Source organism: Lactuca sativa, chromosome 1 (genome assembly GCF_002870075.4).
Source record: "Lactuca sativa cultivar Salinas chromosome 1, Lsat_Salinas_v11, whole genome shotgun sequence".
In the NCBI taxonomy this organism is placed as follows: domain Eukaryota; kingdom Viridiplantae; phylum Streptophyta; class Magnoliopsida; order Asterales; family Asteraceae; genus Lactuca; species Lactuca sativa.
Genome location: NC_056623.2, coordinates 116,905,591 through 116,923,776, shown reverse-complemented (window position 1 = coordinate 116,923,776; position 18,186 = coordinate 116,905,591). Strand labels below are relative to the sequence as shown.

General features: G+C 34.0%; 1 protein-coding gene across 2 annotated transcripts in view; it reads left to right on the top strand.

Moving 5' to 3' along the window:
• Positions 1–2,474: 2,474 nt before the first annotated feature.
• LOC111892083 (uncharacterized) overlaps positions 2,475–18,186 on the top strand; it is a 36,518-nt gene continuing 20,806 nt past the window's right edge. The window contains exons 1-6 of one of the 2 annotated variants that reach the window (XM_023888147.2): positions 2,475–2,610; positions 2,702–3,082; positions 3,850–4,350; positions 4,566–4,712; positions 5,203–5,319; positions 12,507–12,554. In XM_023888147.2, the coding sequence (XP_023743915.1) occupies positions 2,535–2,610; positions 2,702–3,082; positions 3,850–4,350; positions 4,566–4,712; positions 5,203–5,319; positions 12,507–12,554 (1,270 nt within the window). In that variant the 5' untranslated portion in view covers positions 2,475–2,534. The remainder of the gene's footprint in view (positions 2,611–2,701; positions 3,083–3,849; positions 4,351–4,565; positions 4,713–5,202; positions 5,320–12,506; positions 12,555–18,186) is intronic. The other variant, XM_023888148.2, reaches the window with a different exon arrangement.

Below are 18,186 nucleotides of genomic sequence, written 5' to 3'. Positions count from 1 at the left end.
CACGATACCAATATATATATATATATATATATATATATATATATATATATATATATATATATATATATATATATATATATATATATATATAAGAAAAAGTTCACTTTTATGACAATTTTAGTGAATAAAACAAAATCATTATATAAATGAATCGTCGAGATGTTTTTTTGAGAATTTTTTCTTGTGAATGTTTTTTTGAGAATTTTTTCTTGTGAATCATCTTACAAATGAATCATCTAATGATTCATTTTATTTGTTTGCGAAAAAAATATGTAGAAAAAAAAACTTCTTATCTTTCAATCAAAAATTTCCTTTTTATTTGATCTTGACTATATATATATATATATATATATATATATATATATATATATATATATATATATATATATATATATATATTCTTGAATAAATGCCTAATATATTAGAATTTGATTGAGATAATTACCAGAATTAATTAATTTCAAAATATTAATTATAATGTAACATTACACAAATACCCTTTAGGAATAATTGGCACATATTCATTCGTACATCCATACAATAATTAAATAGCATACTTGAACCTCTCTTTCTCTCTATCTGTCTGTCTGTCTGTCTGTCTGTCTGTCTGTCTGTCTGTCTCTCTCTCTCTCTCTCTCTCTCTCTCTATATATATATATATATATATATATATATATATATATATATATATATATATATATATATATATATATACACACATTGGGGGTTGGGGGAGGGGAGGCAAAGAATGGAGGGAAAAGCAAAAAACAAAACTTGTCAAAACGTTTCAAATTCCCGCTATTATATTTCCTACGAAATTCAATGAAATTATACTTTTAAATAATAGTTAAAGTTTCGTCCGTGTTTTGTTGGAAAATACCGATACTTTTCCGATGGAATCTATATGGATATACTTTCGTAGGTAATTTGATGGAATTTTTTTGGATTACATAAATCTGTGCATAAACTAGACGACTAGCAAACCATGTGGTAGTGGCATCGCAGGTGTCATTTATCCGATAGGTTGAAACAAATACAAATTAAATAAAATAATAAAATAGTAACAGAAAGCTAACCTTTGGTAGAGTGATTGTACCACATGGAAACCTACACCCGATTGGCAGCGAGAAACTGAAGTCCACTAGAAGAGATCTAAGGCCATCTCTAATGCATTGAAGTCTTAATAGTTCAATGGATTTTCACATCAGCATTCTACTAACTATACTATTTTATCTATTAAACTCTATACTGCATTAAACTCTTAAAAGTTTATTGGATTGTGACATCAACATTCCACTAATTATACTATTTTATCTATTAAACTCTACACTCCATTAAACTCTTAAGAGTTCAATAGATTATCACATCAATATTTTATTATATATTTTTTATAAATAATATTAATACGTAAAACTGAAATATTACATTAACTAGAAATTAAAAGGTACAAATTACAAATTATTAATTAAAGATTGCTACATATATCATCGTTTTAAAATACTTTTAAGATATAAATTTTTTTAAAATTTTAAAATATTATAATATAAATTAACTTAATAAGTTAAATTATTAAAAATAAAATAAAATAAATTATAAATATACTATAAGCCAAAAAATAATGGCATATACCTTATGCATGTGTGTACCTATTTAATTGTTTAAATATAAAGTTTCATTTGGAAATAGGTAAAAATAGAGCATCGTACTCATAAAATAGATGAGAGACGGAAGTACAATTCCCATGGATTTTTATATCTTTGAATAATCCTTTCTCCACTGCAGATTTTAGGGCAACGTTGAGACCTTCCATAACAATTATGAAAATGAGAGGAGAGAGAGGGTCTCCTTGGTGTACTCCTTTGTTGATTTCAAATTCTTCGATAGTTCATTTGCTTGATATAAATCGATCATGAATGTTACAAAAAAGACCTACTATAAACAAATAAATGAATAACACTTAACACGAAACACACCCATGCTTAGGCTATAAGGTATGAATATGTGTGAAAGCCATTCCACATCATCATCATACACTATCACAACCCATTTACTATTGTGTGAGTTGGTGTTTATTAGTGAACAAAAGAGAAACACAAGAGAGAGATAGAAAGAAACGTTTTAGATTGGGTGTTACAACCCATAATTGGCTTTAATCCACACTACCATTACTCCCGTTACGGACATATAGGATTCCTATGCTTGAAGAAAGAACAATGACCTTATAGATTGCAAATTCTAATTATTATTGGTTTCCGTTCATTTTCTAATTTCTAGTGTAGTGCCCTTTTTTGCATATAATAAAATAAATTTATTTGTCAAGTCAACGAATAAAGTAAATCGAAGTCTCAACGACTATTAATAGTATTACAGTCTTAATAAATTACCACAACCATAAACGCGTGGATCCCTCATAATTGAATGATATGTACTATTGCAATGTAGCTACAACTTGGTTATATATATTATATATCGTTTCTAAGCAAAAGGAACTCATCTTCATACATATATATTTTACCTTTCCTTCTTAATTAGGCATGAGCGGAGTGAAGTACTGCTCGCCCAGCTCCACCTCATCTCCACCAAGGAAGAAAAGAGGGAGAGTCGACCAGGGTATATTACATTAACTTAATATATTTCGTTTATTTATTTTTTAAATTACACTTAAAGTAAAATTTCTGTATTAATTTTATTTGATATATAGCAGGGTCTCCATTAGAGTATCCGTACCCTTCTGACGTCAATGTAGCCAACTTTGTTTTCATCAAGCTGTCTGGTAAAAGCAATTATAGTCAGTGGCTGGAAGACATGGAATGCCTTCTGAAGACCAATCATATGTACGATTTCGTCGATGGCAAATTAAAAAACCGGGTGCAGATCGATGGCAGCTCTAAAAAGATGGAAGATAGGACTGAAAGTGATTGGTCATGGAAAAGGTCGGACGCACTTGTGAAAGCATGGATATTTGGTTCATTGTGTGAAGATGTGATGGATGTTGTTATCGGCCTTTCCACAGCTAATGATGTATGGACAAAGCTAAAGTCTACTTATAGTACTCCTTCGGCTGCTCCCATGACCAACCCTAGTAAGTCAGGAAAATGACTTAAAACACCATTAAATTTTCTAATTCGTTTAAAAAGAACTATTAAAGAATTATATATTCAAAAAATACCATCAATATTTGTTTAAAAAACACCAACAAATTATATATGTACATGTTATGTTCAGAAACTCCATCTCTATGGTTTGGATTGCTTATATTTTTAGTCTTTATTTTTTTTTTTTAAACTTAGATAATCCTTATTGTTTAAATTTGTTTTGATTTCGGACCCTAATCGAGTTAAAAGACTGATATACTCTTATTACTTCCATTTAACATTTTTTTTATTAATTAATTATTTATACAATTAATATTGTTATTTATTATAAATATATCAATTGTATAAATAATTAACAAGTAATAAAAATAAATGTTAAATGAAAGTAATAAGGGTATATTAGTCTTTCATTTCGATGAGGGTCCAACGGCAAAATAAATATGAATACTATCAACCATTCGAGTTAAGAAAAAAAAGTTAGAGACTAAATATGTAAAATACCTCAAATCATAAAGATGTGTTTTTCGAACATAATATGTATTTTGTTGGTGTTTTTTGAATATGTATCTTATTTTGATAGTGTTTATTCAAGATGTAATCCTTGAATAATGATGTTTTTTTGAACAAATTTAAAAATTCCACAAGTGAAATTGGCTTGGGTATACTATCGTTTGTATTATTTCTTTATTTAATTTCTTCCAAATTTGCGCGTGAGTTGTTGAATATATTTATTACTTTTTTTTAATGGAAATAGATCAGGCAAAGTACGTACCACTCTATAGAGCTACTCTAAATGGCGACTGGAAGAAAGCCCAACAAATGTTCATCGTGGACAGAGATGCGTTGACGTGTAAACTCAATGACGATAACGAAAGCCCACTCCATGTTGCAATTGGTACATGTCAAAATAACCACTTTGTTAAGGAACTACTGGATGTGATAACCCCGGCCTCACTTCCAACCCTGCTAACAGTTAGAGAGTCGAACCCACTGCACCACGCTGCATTTGTTGGCAACGCAAGGGCAGCAGAGATGTTGGTGAAGAAAAATCAACATTTGTTATTCCTTCCTGACAAGAAGAAATGCTTACCTATCCTTAGAGCTATTATGGGTTCTCACATAGAAACTTTTCTATATTTACTCGATGTTACTAGATGTCATATTAGTCTTTCCGAAGAAGAAGGGTGTCACAATCCCTTTGAGGGCGTGAATGGTTGTACGCTTTTCACAAGGGTAATCACTGCAGGTCTTTGGGGTGAGTTTTTTAGAAGCCTATTACATAGTTGACTTTAAACTACACATATCAAACCTTTGTAGAGTGGATATATACGTTTCTAGATATTTAAGAGATGGCAAGAAACATCAAATACATCCATATAATCAGGATTCAAGTATGCATGCATTGAGTGAACTTTAATTAGATTCTGCGCATATTTATATTTATTTTGGTTTTGAATATGACATTTGCAGAGGCTGCATTTGGATTAATAAAGGACTACCCGAAAATGGCTACAGAAAATAACGGGAAATCAGCTCCATTGAAGTTTATTGCTGAAAAGTTCAAGGGATATTTTAATGGAAAATCATACAACTTTTATCAAAGATTTGTTTATTCCCGTATGTTTCTCAGTTTTTGTAGTTGCTCTTACTTCATTGTTTTGGTATAGATTTTTGTTTTTAGAACGGCTAACTCACGTACCCTATAATCCTACTCCTAAATTCTACACCTTTGTCCTAGTGTCTTGAATCCTCGACCTTTTGATTGACGGGCACATGTATCGTAATTTAGGACAACATAACTAGTGGTACTATGTTTTTAATTATGTGTTGTTATGGATCATGATGTAATTAATCAATGATCCAACCTGTTTTATGGTTCAGGGTAATTAACCCAAATGGATCACAGTTGAGCTGATTTAAGATCCAAGTTGGTTGATTTCTCTACCAAAAATAATTATTTCTCATAAAATCCCATCCCAATCTTACCAAAACTACTAAAGCATTTAAATTTAGGCTGTTTATCGGCAAACTCTTTTTTGTTCTTGCTCGTTTTGTAAGTGACATACATTTGTCATATGTTCTAATTAATAATATTATGTTTTTGAAGATGTACCCATAGAGAATTGCGGCGTAATCAAAGGACGTGAGTCAACAGATATCGAGAACCAAGAAACACATAAGAGGGAAGATGCCGCCAAACATTTGCGGAGCTGCTTCCACCCTGGTTAGTAATCCTAAACATGTAATCAGTTCAATCACAAGCATCCACTATCAAATATGGGCCTCTTTTCAAGCTAAGCATATTCTCATTTGTGTGTTGAATATAATGCCATCTAGCTTTGAGGTTGTTGGAATTTACATGTATGCGGACAATCATTTTCACTATTACACTCAGTAAGTTGACTACCTCTAACGGCAATAACTGTTTTGTCAAGGGTATTTTCAGATATGGTTTTCAATAATTAAACTTAGTATTCATTAGCATATGTTACGGGCATTCCAATATAATTCGAGGATCTTTTTTGTGTTTATCCATAGTTTCTATATTTTGTATTAACTAGCTAGGTTAATATATATCGTATTCAAATTACCTTGTAGGCTTCCTTCTCAATTGAATACACATTCGATGACATGCTTGGCTTTTCTCTCTGGTTCATGGTCGATTAAATAGCTCTCAAAATTTGTCACATGTTCAATCTATTTTTCGTTTCCCTATATGACTTCCACATCACCACCCTCATACTCATTCCTCAAACCAACTATGACCCCAATAATATGTCTCTCAACCTCCTAGGGTCACCGCCAATATCTTTGCCTCACCACCCTACTGCTACCAAGCTTCCATCTGGTCCCTCCGCTAGCTTCTTGCCCACTCCTAAGTACAACCTCCTCTCGTGCGATTGCCACCACCTCCAATATCCACCGGCCCACTATTGGTCTCTCACAATCACCCTCCTACACTTCCAAGCAAACTGCATCGTCTCAACCATCTCACTCTTTACACCCTATGCCAACCAAGTTTGTATCCTCTATTACACTCCCCCCCCCCCCCCTCTCTATCTCCCTTTCTCCGACTCCTCTTCAATCCTAGAAGTCTTGTTGAAGCCATAGAAAACTTCAACTTATCAGTTGGTACCACCTTAGTAAACATATCAACTGGATTCTTCGTATGAAGGATTTTCTTCCGATTTAGTATAACATCAATTATAAGTTCTCGTATAACATGATATTTCATATTTATGGCTTTTGTTTGGTTGTGAAACATCTGATTTTTCGCGAGATGTAATGGACTTTGATTTTCACAGTGGAAAACACCGTCTTCTTGTTTTATTCCCAGCTTTGACAGAAAATTCTTCTATCATATCAACTCTTTCTTTTCTTCTGCAACGACTATATATTCTACCTCCGTAGTTGAAGAGCAAAAATTTTCTAAAGTTTGGACATCCAACTCAACGTTGTACCTCCGATAGTGAAAAAATACCTAGCCGTTCTTTTTCCCGAATCTGCACACCCCCCTAAATCAACATCAGTGAATCCTTCAAAACCACTTTCTTTTTGTTGAAACATAGAGCGACTTCAGTAGTACCTTTCAAGTAACATAGCAACCACTAGACCCCTTCCTCATGCTCTTTACCCAGATTTGACATAAATCTGCTCGCAACTCCCACTACATGTGAAATGTCCTGTCTGGTGCACACCATAACATACATCAAAGTACCAACAACCGATGTATACATGATTTTGGCCATTTCTTATGTCTTCAACCGTTTTTGCGGATTGTTTCTTCAAAAAATTTATCTGACTTCCCAAAGGTGTACTTCTTATCTTTACATCAGTCATGTTGAACTTCTATAGAATCTTTTTGGTATACATCTGATGTGAAAGCTTTAAAGTTCCAAAAACTTTGTCTCTGAATATGGTCATCCCAAGAATTTGTTTGGCATCTCAAAGTCCTTCATCACAAACTCTCTAGAGAGTTGTTGCATCAGTATGTTGATTTCCTTAATGTCTGATTCAGCAACCAACATATCATCAACATATTAAAAAAATAATAATGTAAGAGGACCTGAACTTCTTCAGATAACAACAATGATATGTCTCACATCTCTTGTACCTATTTTTCTACATGAAGTTGTCAAATTTCCCTTCCGTTTACACACCAGATTCTCCTTACCATTCACCAGTTTTCCTTCAGGTAGGGACATGTAAATGTCTACCTCAAGGTCACCATGTAAGAAGGCAGACTTAACATCTAGCTGTTCAATATATAAATTTTTAGCAGCTAAATACTCAACACTAGTTGAATTGTAGTCATCTTCACAACTGGTGAGAAAATCTCATTGTAATCAACCCCCTTTTTTGTTCGAAATCCTTTAAAAAATAGTTTGGTTTTATACCTCTTGTTTCTATGAGCTTCATCCTTGATTCTGAACACCTATTTATTTTACAAAGCTCTCTTTCCTGGTGGTAATTTGACTAAGGACAAGGTATGGTTCTTGTCAAGTGAATCCAACTCATCCTTCATGGATTTCTTCCATTTTATAGATTCTTTCAGTTTCAGGACCTCTGGATAAGAATCCAACTCTCCATTCTTTGTCAGTAACAAATAATTAACTGATGGAGAATATTTGCTAGTGGGTTTTTGATCTCTGGTCGATCCTTTGAGATTATAAGTTTCAACACCTGTCTGATTTTGGTCTTTGGTTTGTTAATAATCAGGAATTTTGCTTTATGAGTCTTTATATTCTTCAGAACTCCTTCTGGCTTCAGTATTTACTATCTCTTCAGCACCCCCACTATTTTTTGAGCCTTCGCCTATTTCAGATTGTAAAACATCAGCATATGTAAATTCTGCAAACACCGCCTTCTGACTTTGGTTTATTTTGCTTAGAGTTGTAGCTAGATCATCTTGATAGAGGGCATCATTAGTAAAAGTGACATCCCTGTTCCTAATCACTTTCATGGTTTGATCATCCCAACATCTATAGCCCATATCATCTGGCCCATAGCTGATAAAGACACACTTCTTAGCTTTAGATTCAAGTTTGTCTTTTTCTATATCTTTAACCTTGAAAAAAGCATTAAAACCAAATACTTTAAGGTAAGAGATAGATATTTCCTTTTTCTACCATTCCTCTTCGAGAAATTTATACCCAATGGGGACTGAGGGTCTACGATTTATAAGAGTTATGCTCATTGTGTCTGCCCGAAATACTATTGGTATCCTTGCATATAACTTCAAGTTTTTATCTCTCATTTAATGTTTTTTTTCATCCTCTCTACAACACCGTTTTTAACGTGTTTCTAGCACAGTCTTCAACATTATGATTCCTTGTTTTGCACAGTAATCGGTAAACTCCTTGCAGCTGTATTCACCCCCATTATCTGACTTCAAACATTTTATCTTCAAATTTGTCTTATTCTCCACAATAGCTTTCAACCTTTTAAAAGTAGAGAAAACTTCAGATTTATTTTTCACAAAGTAAACCCATACCTTTCTTGGATCATCATCTATAAAGGTAACGTAATACTGGGAACCTCCTGTTAATGAAACTGATGTCAGACCGAAGACATCGGAATGTATTAGCTAAAGCTTCTCTGATTTTGGTGGTCGAACCATCTTCATGAAAGTAACTCTTTTTTGTTTACCGAATACGCATGGACTTCGAAGTAATGGACTTCAATTTTCACAGTGGAGAACACAATATACTTGTTTTATTCCCAAATTTGACAGAAAATTCTTCAATCATATCAACTCTTTGTTTTCTTCTACAATGGCTATATATTCTACCTCTGTTGTTGAAAGAGAAACATTTTTCTAAAGTTTAGACATCCAACTGAATGTTGTACCTCCGATAGTGAAAACATACCTAGCCATGCTTTTTCCCGAATATGCACATTCCCCTAAACCAGCATCAATGAATCCTTACAAACCACTTTATTTCTGTTGAAACATAGAGCGACCTCGGTAGTACCTTTCAAGTAACATAGCAACCACTAAACCCCTTCCTAATGCTCTTTACCCATATTAGACAAAAATCTGCTCACAACTCCCAGTGCATGTGCAATGTCCGGTCTGGTGTACACCTTAACATATATTAAACTACCAACTACTGATGTATACATAATTTTTTCCATTTATTATGTCTTCATCCGTCTTTGCGGATTGTTTCTTCGAATGTTTTATTTGAATTCCTAAAGGTGTACTTCTTAGGTTTGCATCAGTTATGTTGAACTTCTATAGAATCTTTTAGGTATACTTTCGATGTGAAAGCTTCAAAGTTCTAAAAACTCTGTCTCTGACCATGGTTATCCCAAGAATTTGTTTGGCATCTCAAATTCCATCATCACAAACTCTCTCGAGAGTTGTTGCTTCAGTATGTTGATTTCCTCAATGTTTGATCCAGCAACCAACATATCATCAACATTTAATAAAATAATAATGTAAGAGGACCTGAACTTCATCAGATAACAAACAATGATCTGTCTCACATCTCTTGTACCTATTTTTCGACATGAAGTTGTCAAATTTTAAATACCACTTCCTTGGGGCTTGTTTCAGTCCATATAAACCCTTCTGTTTACACACCAAATTCTCCTTACCATTCATCAGGTTTCCTTTTGGTAGGGACATGTAAATTGCTTCTTCAAGGTCACCATGTACGAAGGAAGTCTTAACATCTAGTTGTTCCATATGTAAACTTTCAACAGCTAGATACTCCAGACTAGTTGAATAGTAGTGATCTTCACAACTATTGAGAGAGCCTCATTGAAATCAACCACCTCTTTTGTTGGAAATCCTTTACAACTAGTCTTGCTTTATACCTCTTGCTGCTATCAGCTTCATCCTTGATTCTGAACACCCATTTATTTTACAAAGCTCTCTTTCCTAGTGGTAATTTGACTAAGGACAAGGTATGGTTCTTGTCAAGTGAATCCAACTCATCCTTCATGGATTTCTTCCATTTAGTAGATTCTTTCAGTTTCAGTACCTTTGGATAAGACTCTGACTCTCCGTTCTTTGTCAGTTACAAATAAATAACTAATGGAGAATATATGCTAGTGGGTTTTTTTATCTCAGGTCGATCTTCTGAGATTATGAGTTTCAACATCTATCTGATTTGGGTCTTTGATTTCTTAATAATCGGTAAGCTCCTTGCAGCTGTATTCACCCCCATTATCTGGCTTCGAAAATTTTATCTTCAGATTTGTCTCATTCTCCTCAATAGCTTTCAACAATTTTTAAAAGTAGAAAAAACTTCAGATTTATTTTTCAGTAAGTAAACCATACCTTACTTGGATCATCATCTATAAAGGTAAAGTAATACAATGAACCTCTTGTTAATGAAACTGATGTCCGACCGAAGAAATCAGAATGTATCAGCTCAAGCTTCTCTGATTTTGGTGGTTGAACCGTCTTCACAAAAGTAACTCTTTTTTCTTTACCTGATACGCATGGTTCACACAAGTTGACTGTCACATTTTTCAGCTGTGAGATCCCTTTGAAGTAACCCTTTAAAGAAAGCATTTTCATTCCCTTCTTAACTATATGGCCATGTCTTTGTTCCCAAAAAGTAGAAGACTCTCCATCTCCAATAGTTGTATTTGCTTCTCCTAAGGTCAACTACCCCATATATAGAGTTCCCTTCTTATTTTCTTGAGCAATGACCAAGTTCCCTTAAATAACCTTCATTTTACTTTTTCTAAAGTTTACATCATGTCCTTCTTCATCTAACTATCCAACTCAAATCAACATCTTCTTCAGGTCAGGAATGTATTTCACATCCTTCAAAATCCATGTGGTAAACATTGAAAATTTTAAAGCTGCATCTCCAATACCAGTGATCTTTAGAAATTTATCATCTGCAAGAAGAATAGTATCACTATAAGGTTTGAAATTTCTCATGATTTATTTTTTTTGGCAAGCGTGAAATGATGCTCCTGCTTTCATCACCAAAGAACCGACTTAATTTTCTACATAACAAATCTGTGTAACATTATAGTATTCAGGTACATTCATCTCAGTCTTACCATTATCTGCAAGAGGTATCGGGCATTTATATCTGAAATGTCCAATTTAGTTCCAGTTCCTGTAGATGATAATAAAGCCTATAGTTCATTTTCGAAAATAATTTCAACAAATCCTACCCAAAGAAAATAAAGAAAATAATAATAAAGCCTAGAGTTCATTTTCGAAATTAATTTCAACAAATCCTAACCGGGATATTATCGAGCTAAACTCATTGATGTGGACTGTCACAGACGTTCCTTCCTTCATCTCTATGCTTACCAACTTTTTGATCAAGAAAAACTTGTTTGATGTTGATCTCTTTTCATATACGTTGTACAATTCCTTTATCAATCCAAATATGGTCTTCTCAATGAGGATGTTGTATGTGACATTCTTCGTTAGTGATAGTTTGACAACGCCAAGGGCTTTTCGGTCTAGCAAGTCCCATTCTGCTATATCTGTCTTCTCAAGTTTATGTTTAGATAACGGTAAGTGTAATTGATTTTGATTCATGCAATCCTCAATTTGCATCTTCCAGAATCCAAAATCATGGCCTTCCAATTTATCGATCTTCACCTTTCCGTCTTCATCTATAGCTATAATACTAGTTGTTAGGTAAAGAACAACGATAAACAAAAAATAGATCTAAGAAATACGAGAAATTAGAAACAAATCAAAGCATACAAAATACATGGATTTAAGTGGTTCACACTATCTTGTGATATGCTACATCCACTGCCAAACCAGAGAGAGAGAGAGGGAGAGAGAGAGAGAGAGAGATTTTATTCTACACATGTTTTTCCTCTATAATGTTACAAATACGTTCATTCATGAATATATATATATATATATATATATATATATATATAAATGAAAAGATTTAACCTAAACATCTAAAAGCCTAAGCCCAACTAAAAAAACAAAAATAAAAGCCAAAAACAAATTGGCCGGTCCAAAAGAAATTCAGATATGAGGATTAGTCTCCATAGCTAACAACTTCATTCTTTAAAGTGTATTCTCCTTTATATTAAGGGAACAATAGATCAAGCCCTCTTTTTGTAAGTGTCTCCCTCGTTGACTCTCACAACTTATTCAGATGTCAAACGGGAAGGATGCACAACCACTCAACGTCAGGCCTTAGATCATAGTGTTTTTGGATGATAACATGCCATCGTCGTTTAGTCATATGCCTATTTGAAAATATTGTACTATACTTTAGCTTATCTCGGCCCATGGTCCCTCCTGTTCAATGAGAATCATAAATGCTAGCTTATCGGAAAATACTCACTACTAAGCTTAACAATATCTAACATGATTGTATGTATTATATTTGTCATTGATTGTTTAGCTAAATTTATTTAAAGTGATTTTTATGCAATTAAATCTGATTTCTTTTGTAGTCATCGAGAGGATTTACCGCAATTTTTGGCAAGTTTCCCTACAACATGGTAAGGAATGTTTTTGTTGGTTCGTTTTCAATGCGTTGATTCATTCATTAGTAGCTTGATGTTTTCTACAAACATGACTTCATGTAAGGAAATTTTCTTTATGACACCGAAAGTACTTTTGGTCCTCCATTTAATGATGCAACAAAATGAATTCCAATAGTTCATCCAAGGAATTTTATAAGGGAAATCTCCATTTTAGTCCTATTATTTTTTCCCGCATTTACGAAAAGTCTTAAACTATTAAATGTTAACGGAAAAGCATGAAATACCGGATAAACCAGCGAATTGACCCAATTTACCCGGTTACCACTCTTGCGACCGGTGAAAAACTGATGGGGCATTATTTTGCTTACATGGAAGCTAACTTGACCATACCTCTCTCTCTTACTTTATTTACCTCAGTCTCTTACATTATTTAAGAGTCTAAAAACCCTAAATCGACGAAATTGCAAGTTTTGAATATGGCCTCCTCCTCCTCCGTCTCCAACAGTAGTGCATATAGGTCATCCAGGCAAGTTCGAAGAATGTATGATTGTGATAAACTAGTTGACATGGCCCTACACTTTACTCTATAGAACTTTGACCAGGACACATTGCAGTGGAATTTGCTTTGGATAATTACTTGCATTTCCTTACACTTCAACTTGGGCTTCGTAATCAGTTCTTTCAGAAACTGGTTTCCTAACCATGTTGGACCCATAAGGTTGGTATTTCTATAATTCCTAACACACCTATGTTTGTCAACAAGTTTCTTAATTTGAAACGACCTCTCTGTGTTCATCCACGAAGCCCTAACATTAAATGGACATTGAAATTTTTGTGGATCACTAGCACATACAGCAACTAGCCTAACACTGTCACATTTCTTGAAATTTATCTTATAACCAGTATAAATAGCATGGTTAATTAAACATAACTTTAGTTGATAGGGTGATTCATACCTCTCTACCAGAAGTGGTCTCATCTTGTTCTATTTAACCTTTGGATCGTAGGTGCTGTACTCAAACTCAAGCTTAGAATCTTGGTCACTTTCACTTGACACTTCTTCATCAGACCCATATACTTCATCATACCTACTTCCTTCTCGCATTAAGTCAAAATGATCTTCATTCTCCACCACATCATCTTCGTTTAAGTCAACATCGTCGTCAATATGTTTAATTTTAGGGATTGCAAAGTCATCACCTTCTTCACCTGCTATGTCAAGAAACAAGTTGTTCGAGAATGCATAATTGCATCTCTTGGTTTGCTTCTTCAAATCCTTGTCTACTTCGACATCAATTGTATCAAAATCCTAGACGTCTTCCATTTGCAAATCTTGGAAGACTCGAACTCGTACCTATAGTTGTCGTCTTCTTCACACGTAAAAAAACTCAATTTCTATAGAGAAGATATTACCATAACTGTGTCTGATTTAGCGTTGAAGAAATGGGTGTGTGATTTGGTCGACTCACCTTCCACCTAATCTCATTTAATGCCACATCGGTTTGTCACCGGTAGCTAGAGTGGTAATCGGGTAAATTGGGTCGATTCACTGGTTTATCCGGTATTTCATACTTTTCCGTTAAATTTAATAATTTAGGACTTTTTCGTAAATGCGTGTAAAATAATAGGACTAAAATGGAGATTTCCCAGTTTATAACTATCTATTACATGTTGTTACTATTACAAGCTATCGATGGTGTTGATTTAGCCATAACATTTATGTTTAGCCTTAGAGAATATCCCAATGCTTCTTTGTAGTCGTTTATGTTAACTTTATGTATATTAAAATTTGTAGCTGGATTTCATACTGATTAAGGATGGTTAAATAACGAAGTAATATTTATAAAAGTATGAGTAATAAAAATGAGAATTTTTTCTTCTTTTTTCATTAACCTATTATATGGGTGAACATTTGAACCTCCATAACCTCCAGGAACCCGACCTGGACCTAGACATGGGAAGCCTGAACAGATCCAGTTTGTGGTCCAACAATTTTTGTAAAATGAAAGACCCCAACTTTTGTATTTCTGGAAGACCCAAACTTTCATACTATTCCAACATTATTCTTAAGTTACTTCCTCAAAACATGCTACATGCATATATATAAAACAATATTTTATATTAATAAAGTGATTACAAAAGATTGGATACAAACCGACTAAGTTTTATTACATTACATATCTACCCAGGAATATGCTATTCATATACATACATGAACATTAAATACAAAGAAATAGTATTAACTATTCTAAAACTTTCAGCAGTATAAAATTATACTGGATACTCATCACCTGCAATTGTTAAATATTGAGAGGGATAAACGATAACACTTAGTGAATTCAATAAATAGATACAATATAATCTTATGCCTTATATATACCAATATGACAGAAGCAAAAGGAACAAGAACAACAATAGCATATGCGTATCATATGTCAGGCTTTCAATATCAACTCAAGATTTGATTCAAAGATTTACGATCAATGAGACATAACAATTTCAATGCTTGATATGCATCAATAAAGCTTTGGCCCAAATGGCACAAAATACATATAATTTCTGATTAACATTTTGGTAGATTTCAGGCTTATAGCTCTATGTAACTATTTGCCAATATCATAGAATAGAGTTCATTCTCTTATGGAGTCATGCTCTACATGGTCAGAGGCTACATACCATTCCTATCTAACCTTCTGCCAATGCCATAGAATAGAAGTCATTCTCTTACGAGGCATGTTCTACATGACCAGAGGCTACATACCAGTACCACCGTGAATCTAAGTCTTTTCACTGATCACATGGTCAAAGGTATAACTTTGCTATTAAAAATAGCAAATAAAAATAACATGGGAAAATAACCCAGAATTATAACACTGAAAAGCACATAGCACATTTAACACATAACATACAATTGTTCCTATATATTGAACTCACCTTGAAATAACCGGGGGTTAAAATAGTAATTTGGGCAGCACTTCGGCTCTAAATATAACTTTCTTCGTTGAAAACCGGGAGATTTATTGAAAAATAGGCCTTGCGAGGATAGAGCTTCAAACCGAAAAGATAAATTTTTCGGACTCTCTAGGCACTTTGGGACGTGTTTCGGGTGTTAAAAATAATCTTGGGGCTTCGGGGTAGTGGAAATAACCAAAATATGGAATAAGAGGTGAAAAAGTGCTAAAAATCCAACATTAGCCGGGAGGTCTTGCACCCCTTATATATGTGCGAGCCTCGGATCTGAAGCGAGGGGAAGAGGGCAGGTGGCTATGAGGCTCGGAACAGGTGGCAGCTTGGGCGAGGCTCGGATGCGAAAAGGCTACGTGCCGGCTTCGGATTCGGCCAGCACCTCGGACACGGGGCAACAGTAGCGAAGCGTTGGAAGTTCATTGGACCGCACCCTCGGTCGAATCAGCATGCGACACGCGTCAGTTCCGGGTAGAGCGGCTACTGTTCATGCGAAAATTCCCGGTTCTTATCCATAATTTCTCGGTTTTTGAGCCAAAAATTTCTAAAATCCATAACTTTCGCATATGAGCTCCGTTTTTGACGTTCTTTATATGCACGCGTAGGTAAACTTACGCTCTACAACTTTCCTTTAGACTTCATCGACTAATTTTGATTTAATTTTAATATTATTATTTTTAACGGACCGGGACATTAGAATCCGTTAAGAATTCATAACTTCTTCATCCGACTTCTGTTTTCGTCAGACTTTTTAACGTTGTACTACTATTGACGAGACCTTCAATTCTCATTTAGGTTGTTTTGGCTAAATATCTCTCGATCTTTATTTCGAGTTTTTAGCTGTCTACCGCTATTCTAAACTTAGAAAAATCATAACTTCCTCATACGAAGTCAGATTTAAAAGTTCTTTATATGAAAGTTTATTATTTTTACGAGTACTCCAACTTTCATTTAGATCACTAAGGCTAAAAAGTAGTTGATCGGAAACTCACTTTTTACGCGGCATAGTGTTTGCCAGTTTTTGTCACGGATCTTTGATTAATCATAACTTCTTCGTTATAACTCGGATTTCGACAAGGTTTTCGCCTAAACACTTCTAAAGAGATTATCTACAACATCAAATAATAAAATTTTACTTATTTCAAATTTTATATTTTCACTAAATTTTCATTATTTGGCTACTAATTGAATCTCATAAGACTTCCAATATTTTATGAGTGATTCTAAACATAGTTTTACTTCATTTCTAGTAAAAACTATCTGTTAGAACTCAACACTCACATTTATTCACTTTTAATAATAACAATACACAATTTTAGAATGTGTATGTTACATAAAACTTGTTCGGTCCAAGAGCTGGTCGGTCCAGTCGAAATGCTTACTTTTATAGAATTTGGTGGACCTTGGATCGAACCTGTTTAGGCTAACCAGGTCTCGTTCCTGGCTCTTGGACGTGTAAGTAAGCATTTGATTCGGACCGAACCGATCCGATCTCTAGGAGCGGACCTGTTTTGCAGAAATTGGTGAACATTAGAGCGTACCTATTAGGCTTACAAAGTCCAGGTCTGGTTCCTGTCCGGTTCGGTCTAGAAGTCCAAATTCTCACCTTTAACCCACCCCGTCTTTCAAGGTTTTGCTAAAGCTATGATATATATATATATATATATATATATATATATATATATATATATATATATATATATAGACACACACACACTGCTTCAAAAGAGTCTTTATCACCAAACACACCATACAAATTGGTGCTTTTCAAACATGCATGTCTAATGAATGTCTTAAACTCTTATTTGGTCAAAATAGGGCAAAAATGCAAAGATTCCATGCATGACCTTAAAACTCAATTCTAGATGAGATCTAAAGAGCCAAATGCTCACTGGGAGATTCTTAAAGTTACAAGATTCATGAAGTTCAACCAGCCAAGGCAATAACTAGGGGTGCGCATAAAACCGCACAAATCGCATAAACCTCCCGCAAGGCACCAAACCGCACCACATAATGCGGTTTAGAACTATAGTGGTACGGTTTGCGGTTTGAAATTTTATTAAACCGCACTTTGCGGTGCGGTTTGCGGTTTATTATAAGATTGCGGTCTAAAACTCACCGCATGTATATATATATATATATATATATATATATATTCATATTCGGAAATGCATAACTAGATAACAATTGGTTATTATAGTTTATCCTTATATACCTATGTATTTTAAGTATGGTTATTATGGTATTAATTAATTCTTAATAATATTGTTTTCAAAACCACCTGTAATCTTGTTAAAAGTGACATTATTAGTGATATAAGTTCTACAAATTGATATTGTATCATTAGATCAATAAACATGGATATAAACTTTATACAAAATGTTGCATGAAACCTAATTTTTCATATGTAAACCATAATGAAATAAGAGAATGTCATTTTGTAATTATGAATTTAAGATTAATAATATGTTACACGTGTTATGCGCAACTTATATATCATTGTCTCGAATTTGATTTGTAAATATATTAGGTTGTAGCGGAATTTTTCAAACCGCAAAAACCACAAAACCGCACAAAACCGTCTGCATCAAACCGCACCGCAGTACGCGGTATACAGCTTTCGCAGTGCGGTTTGCAGTTTATGATGAATTCAAACCGCATATGTGGTGCGGTTTGTGGTTTT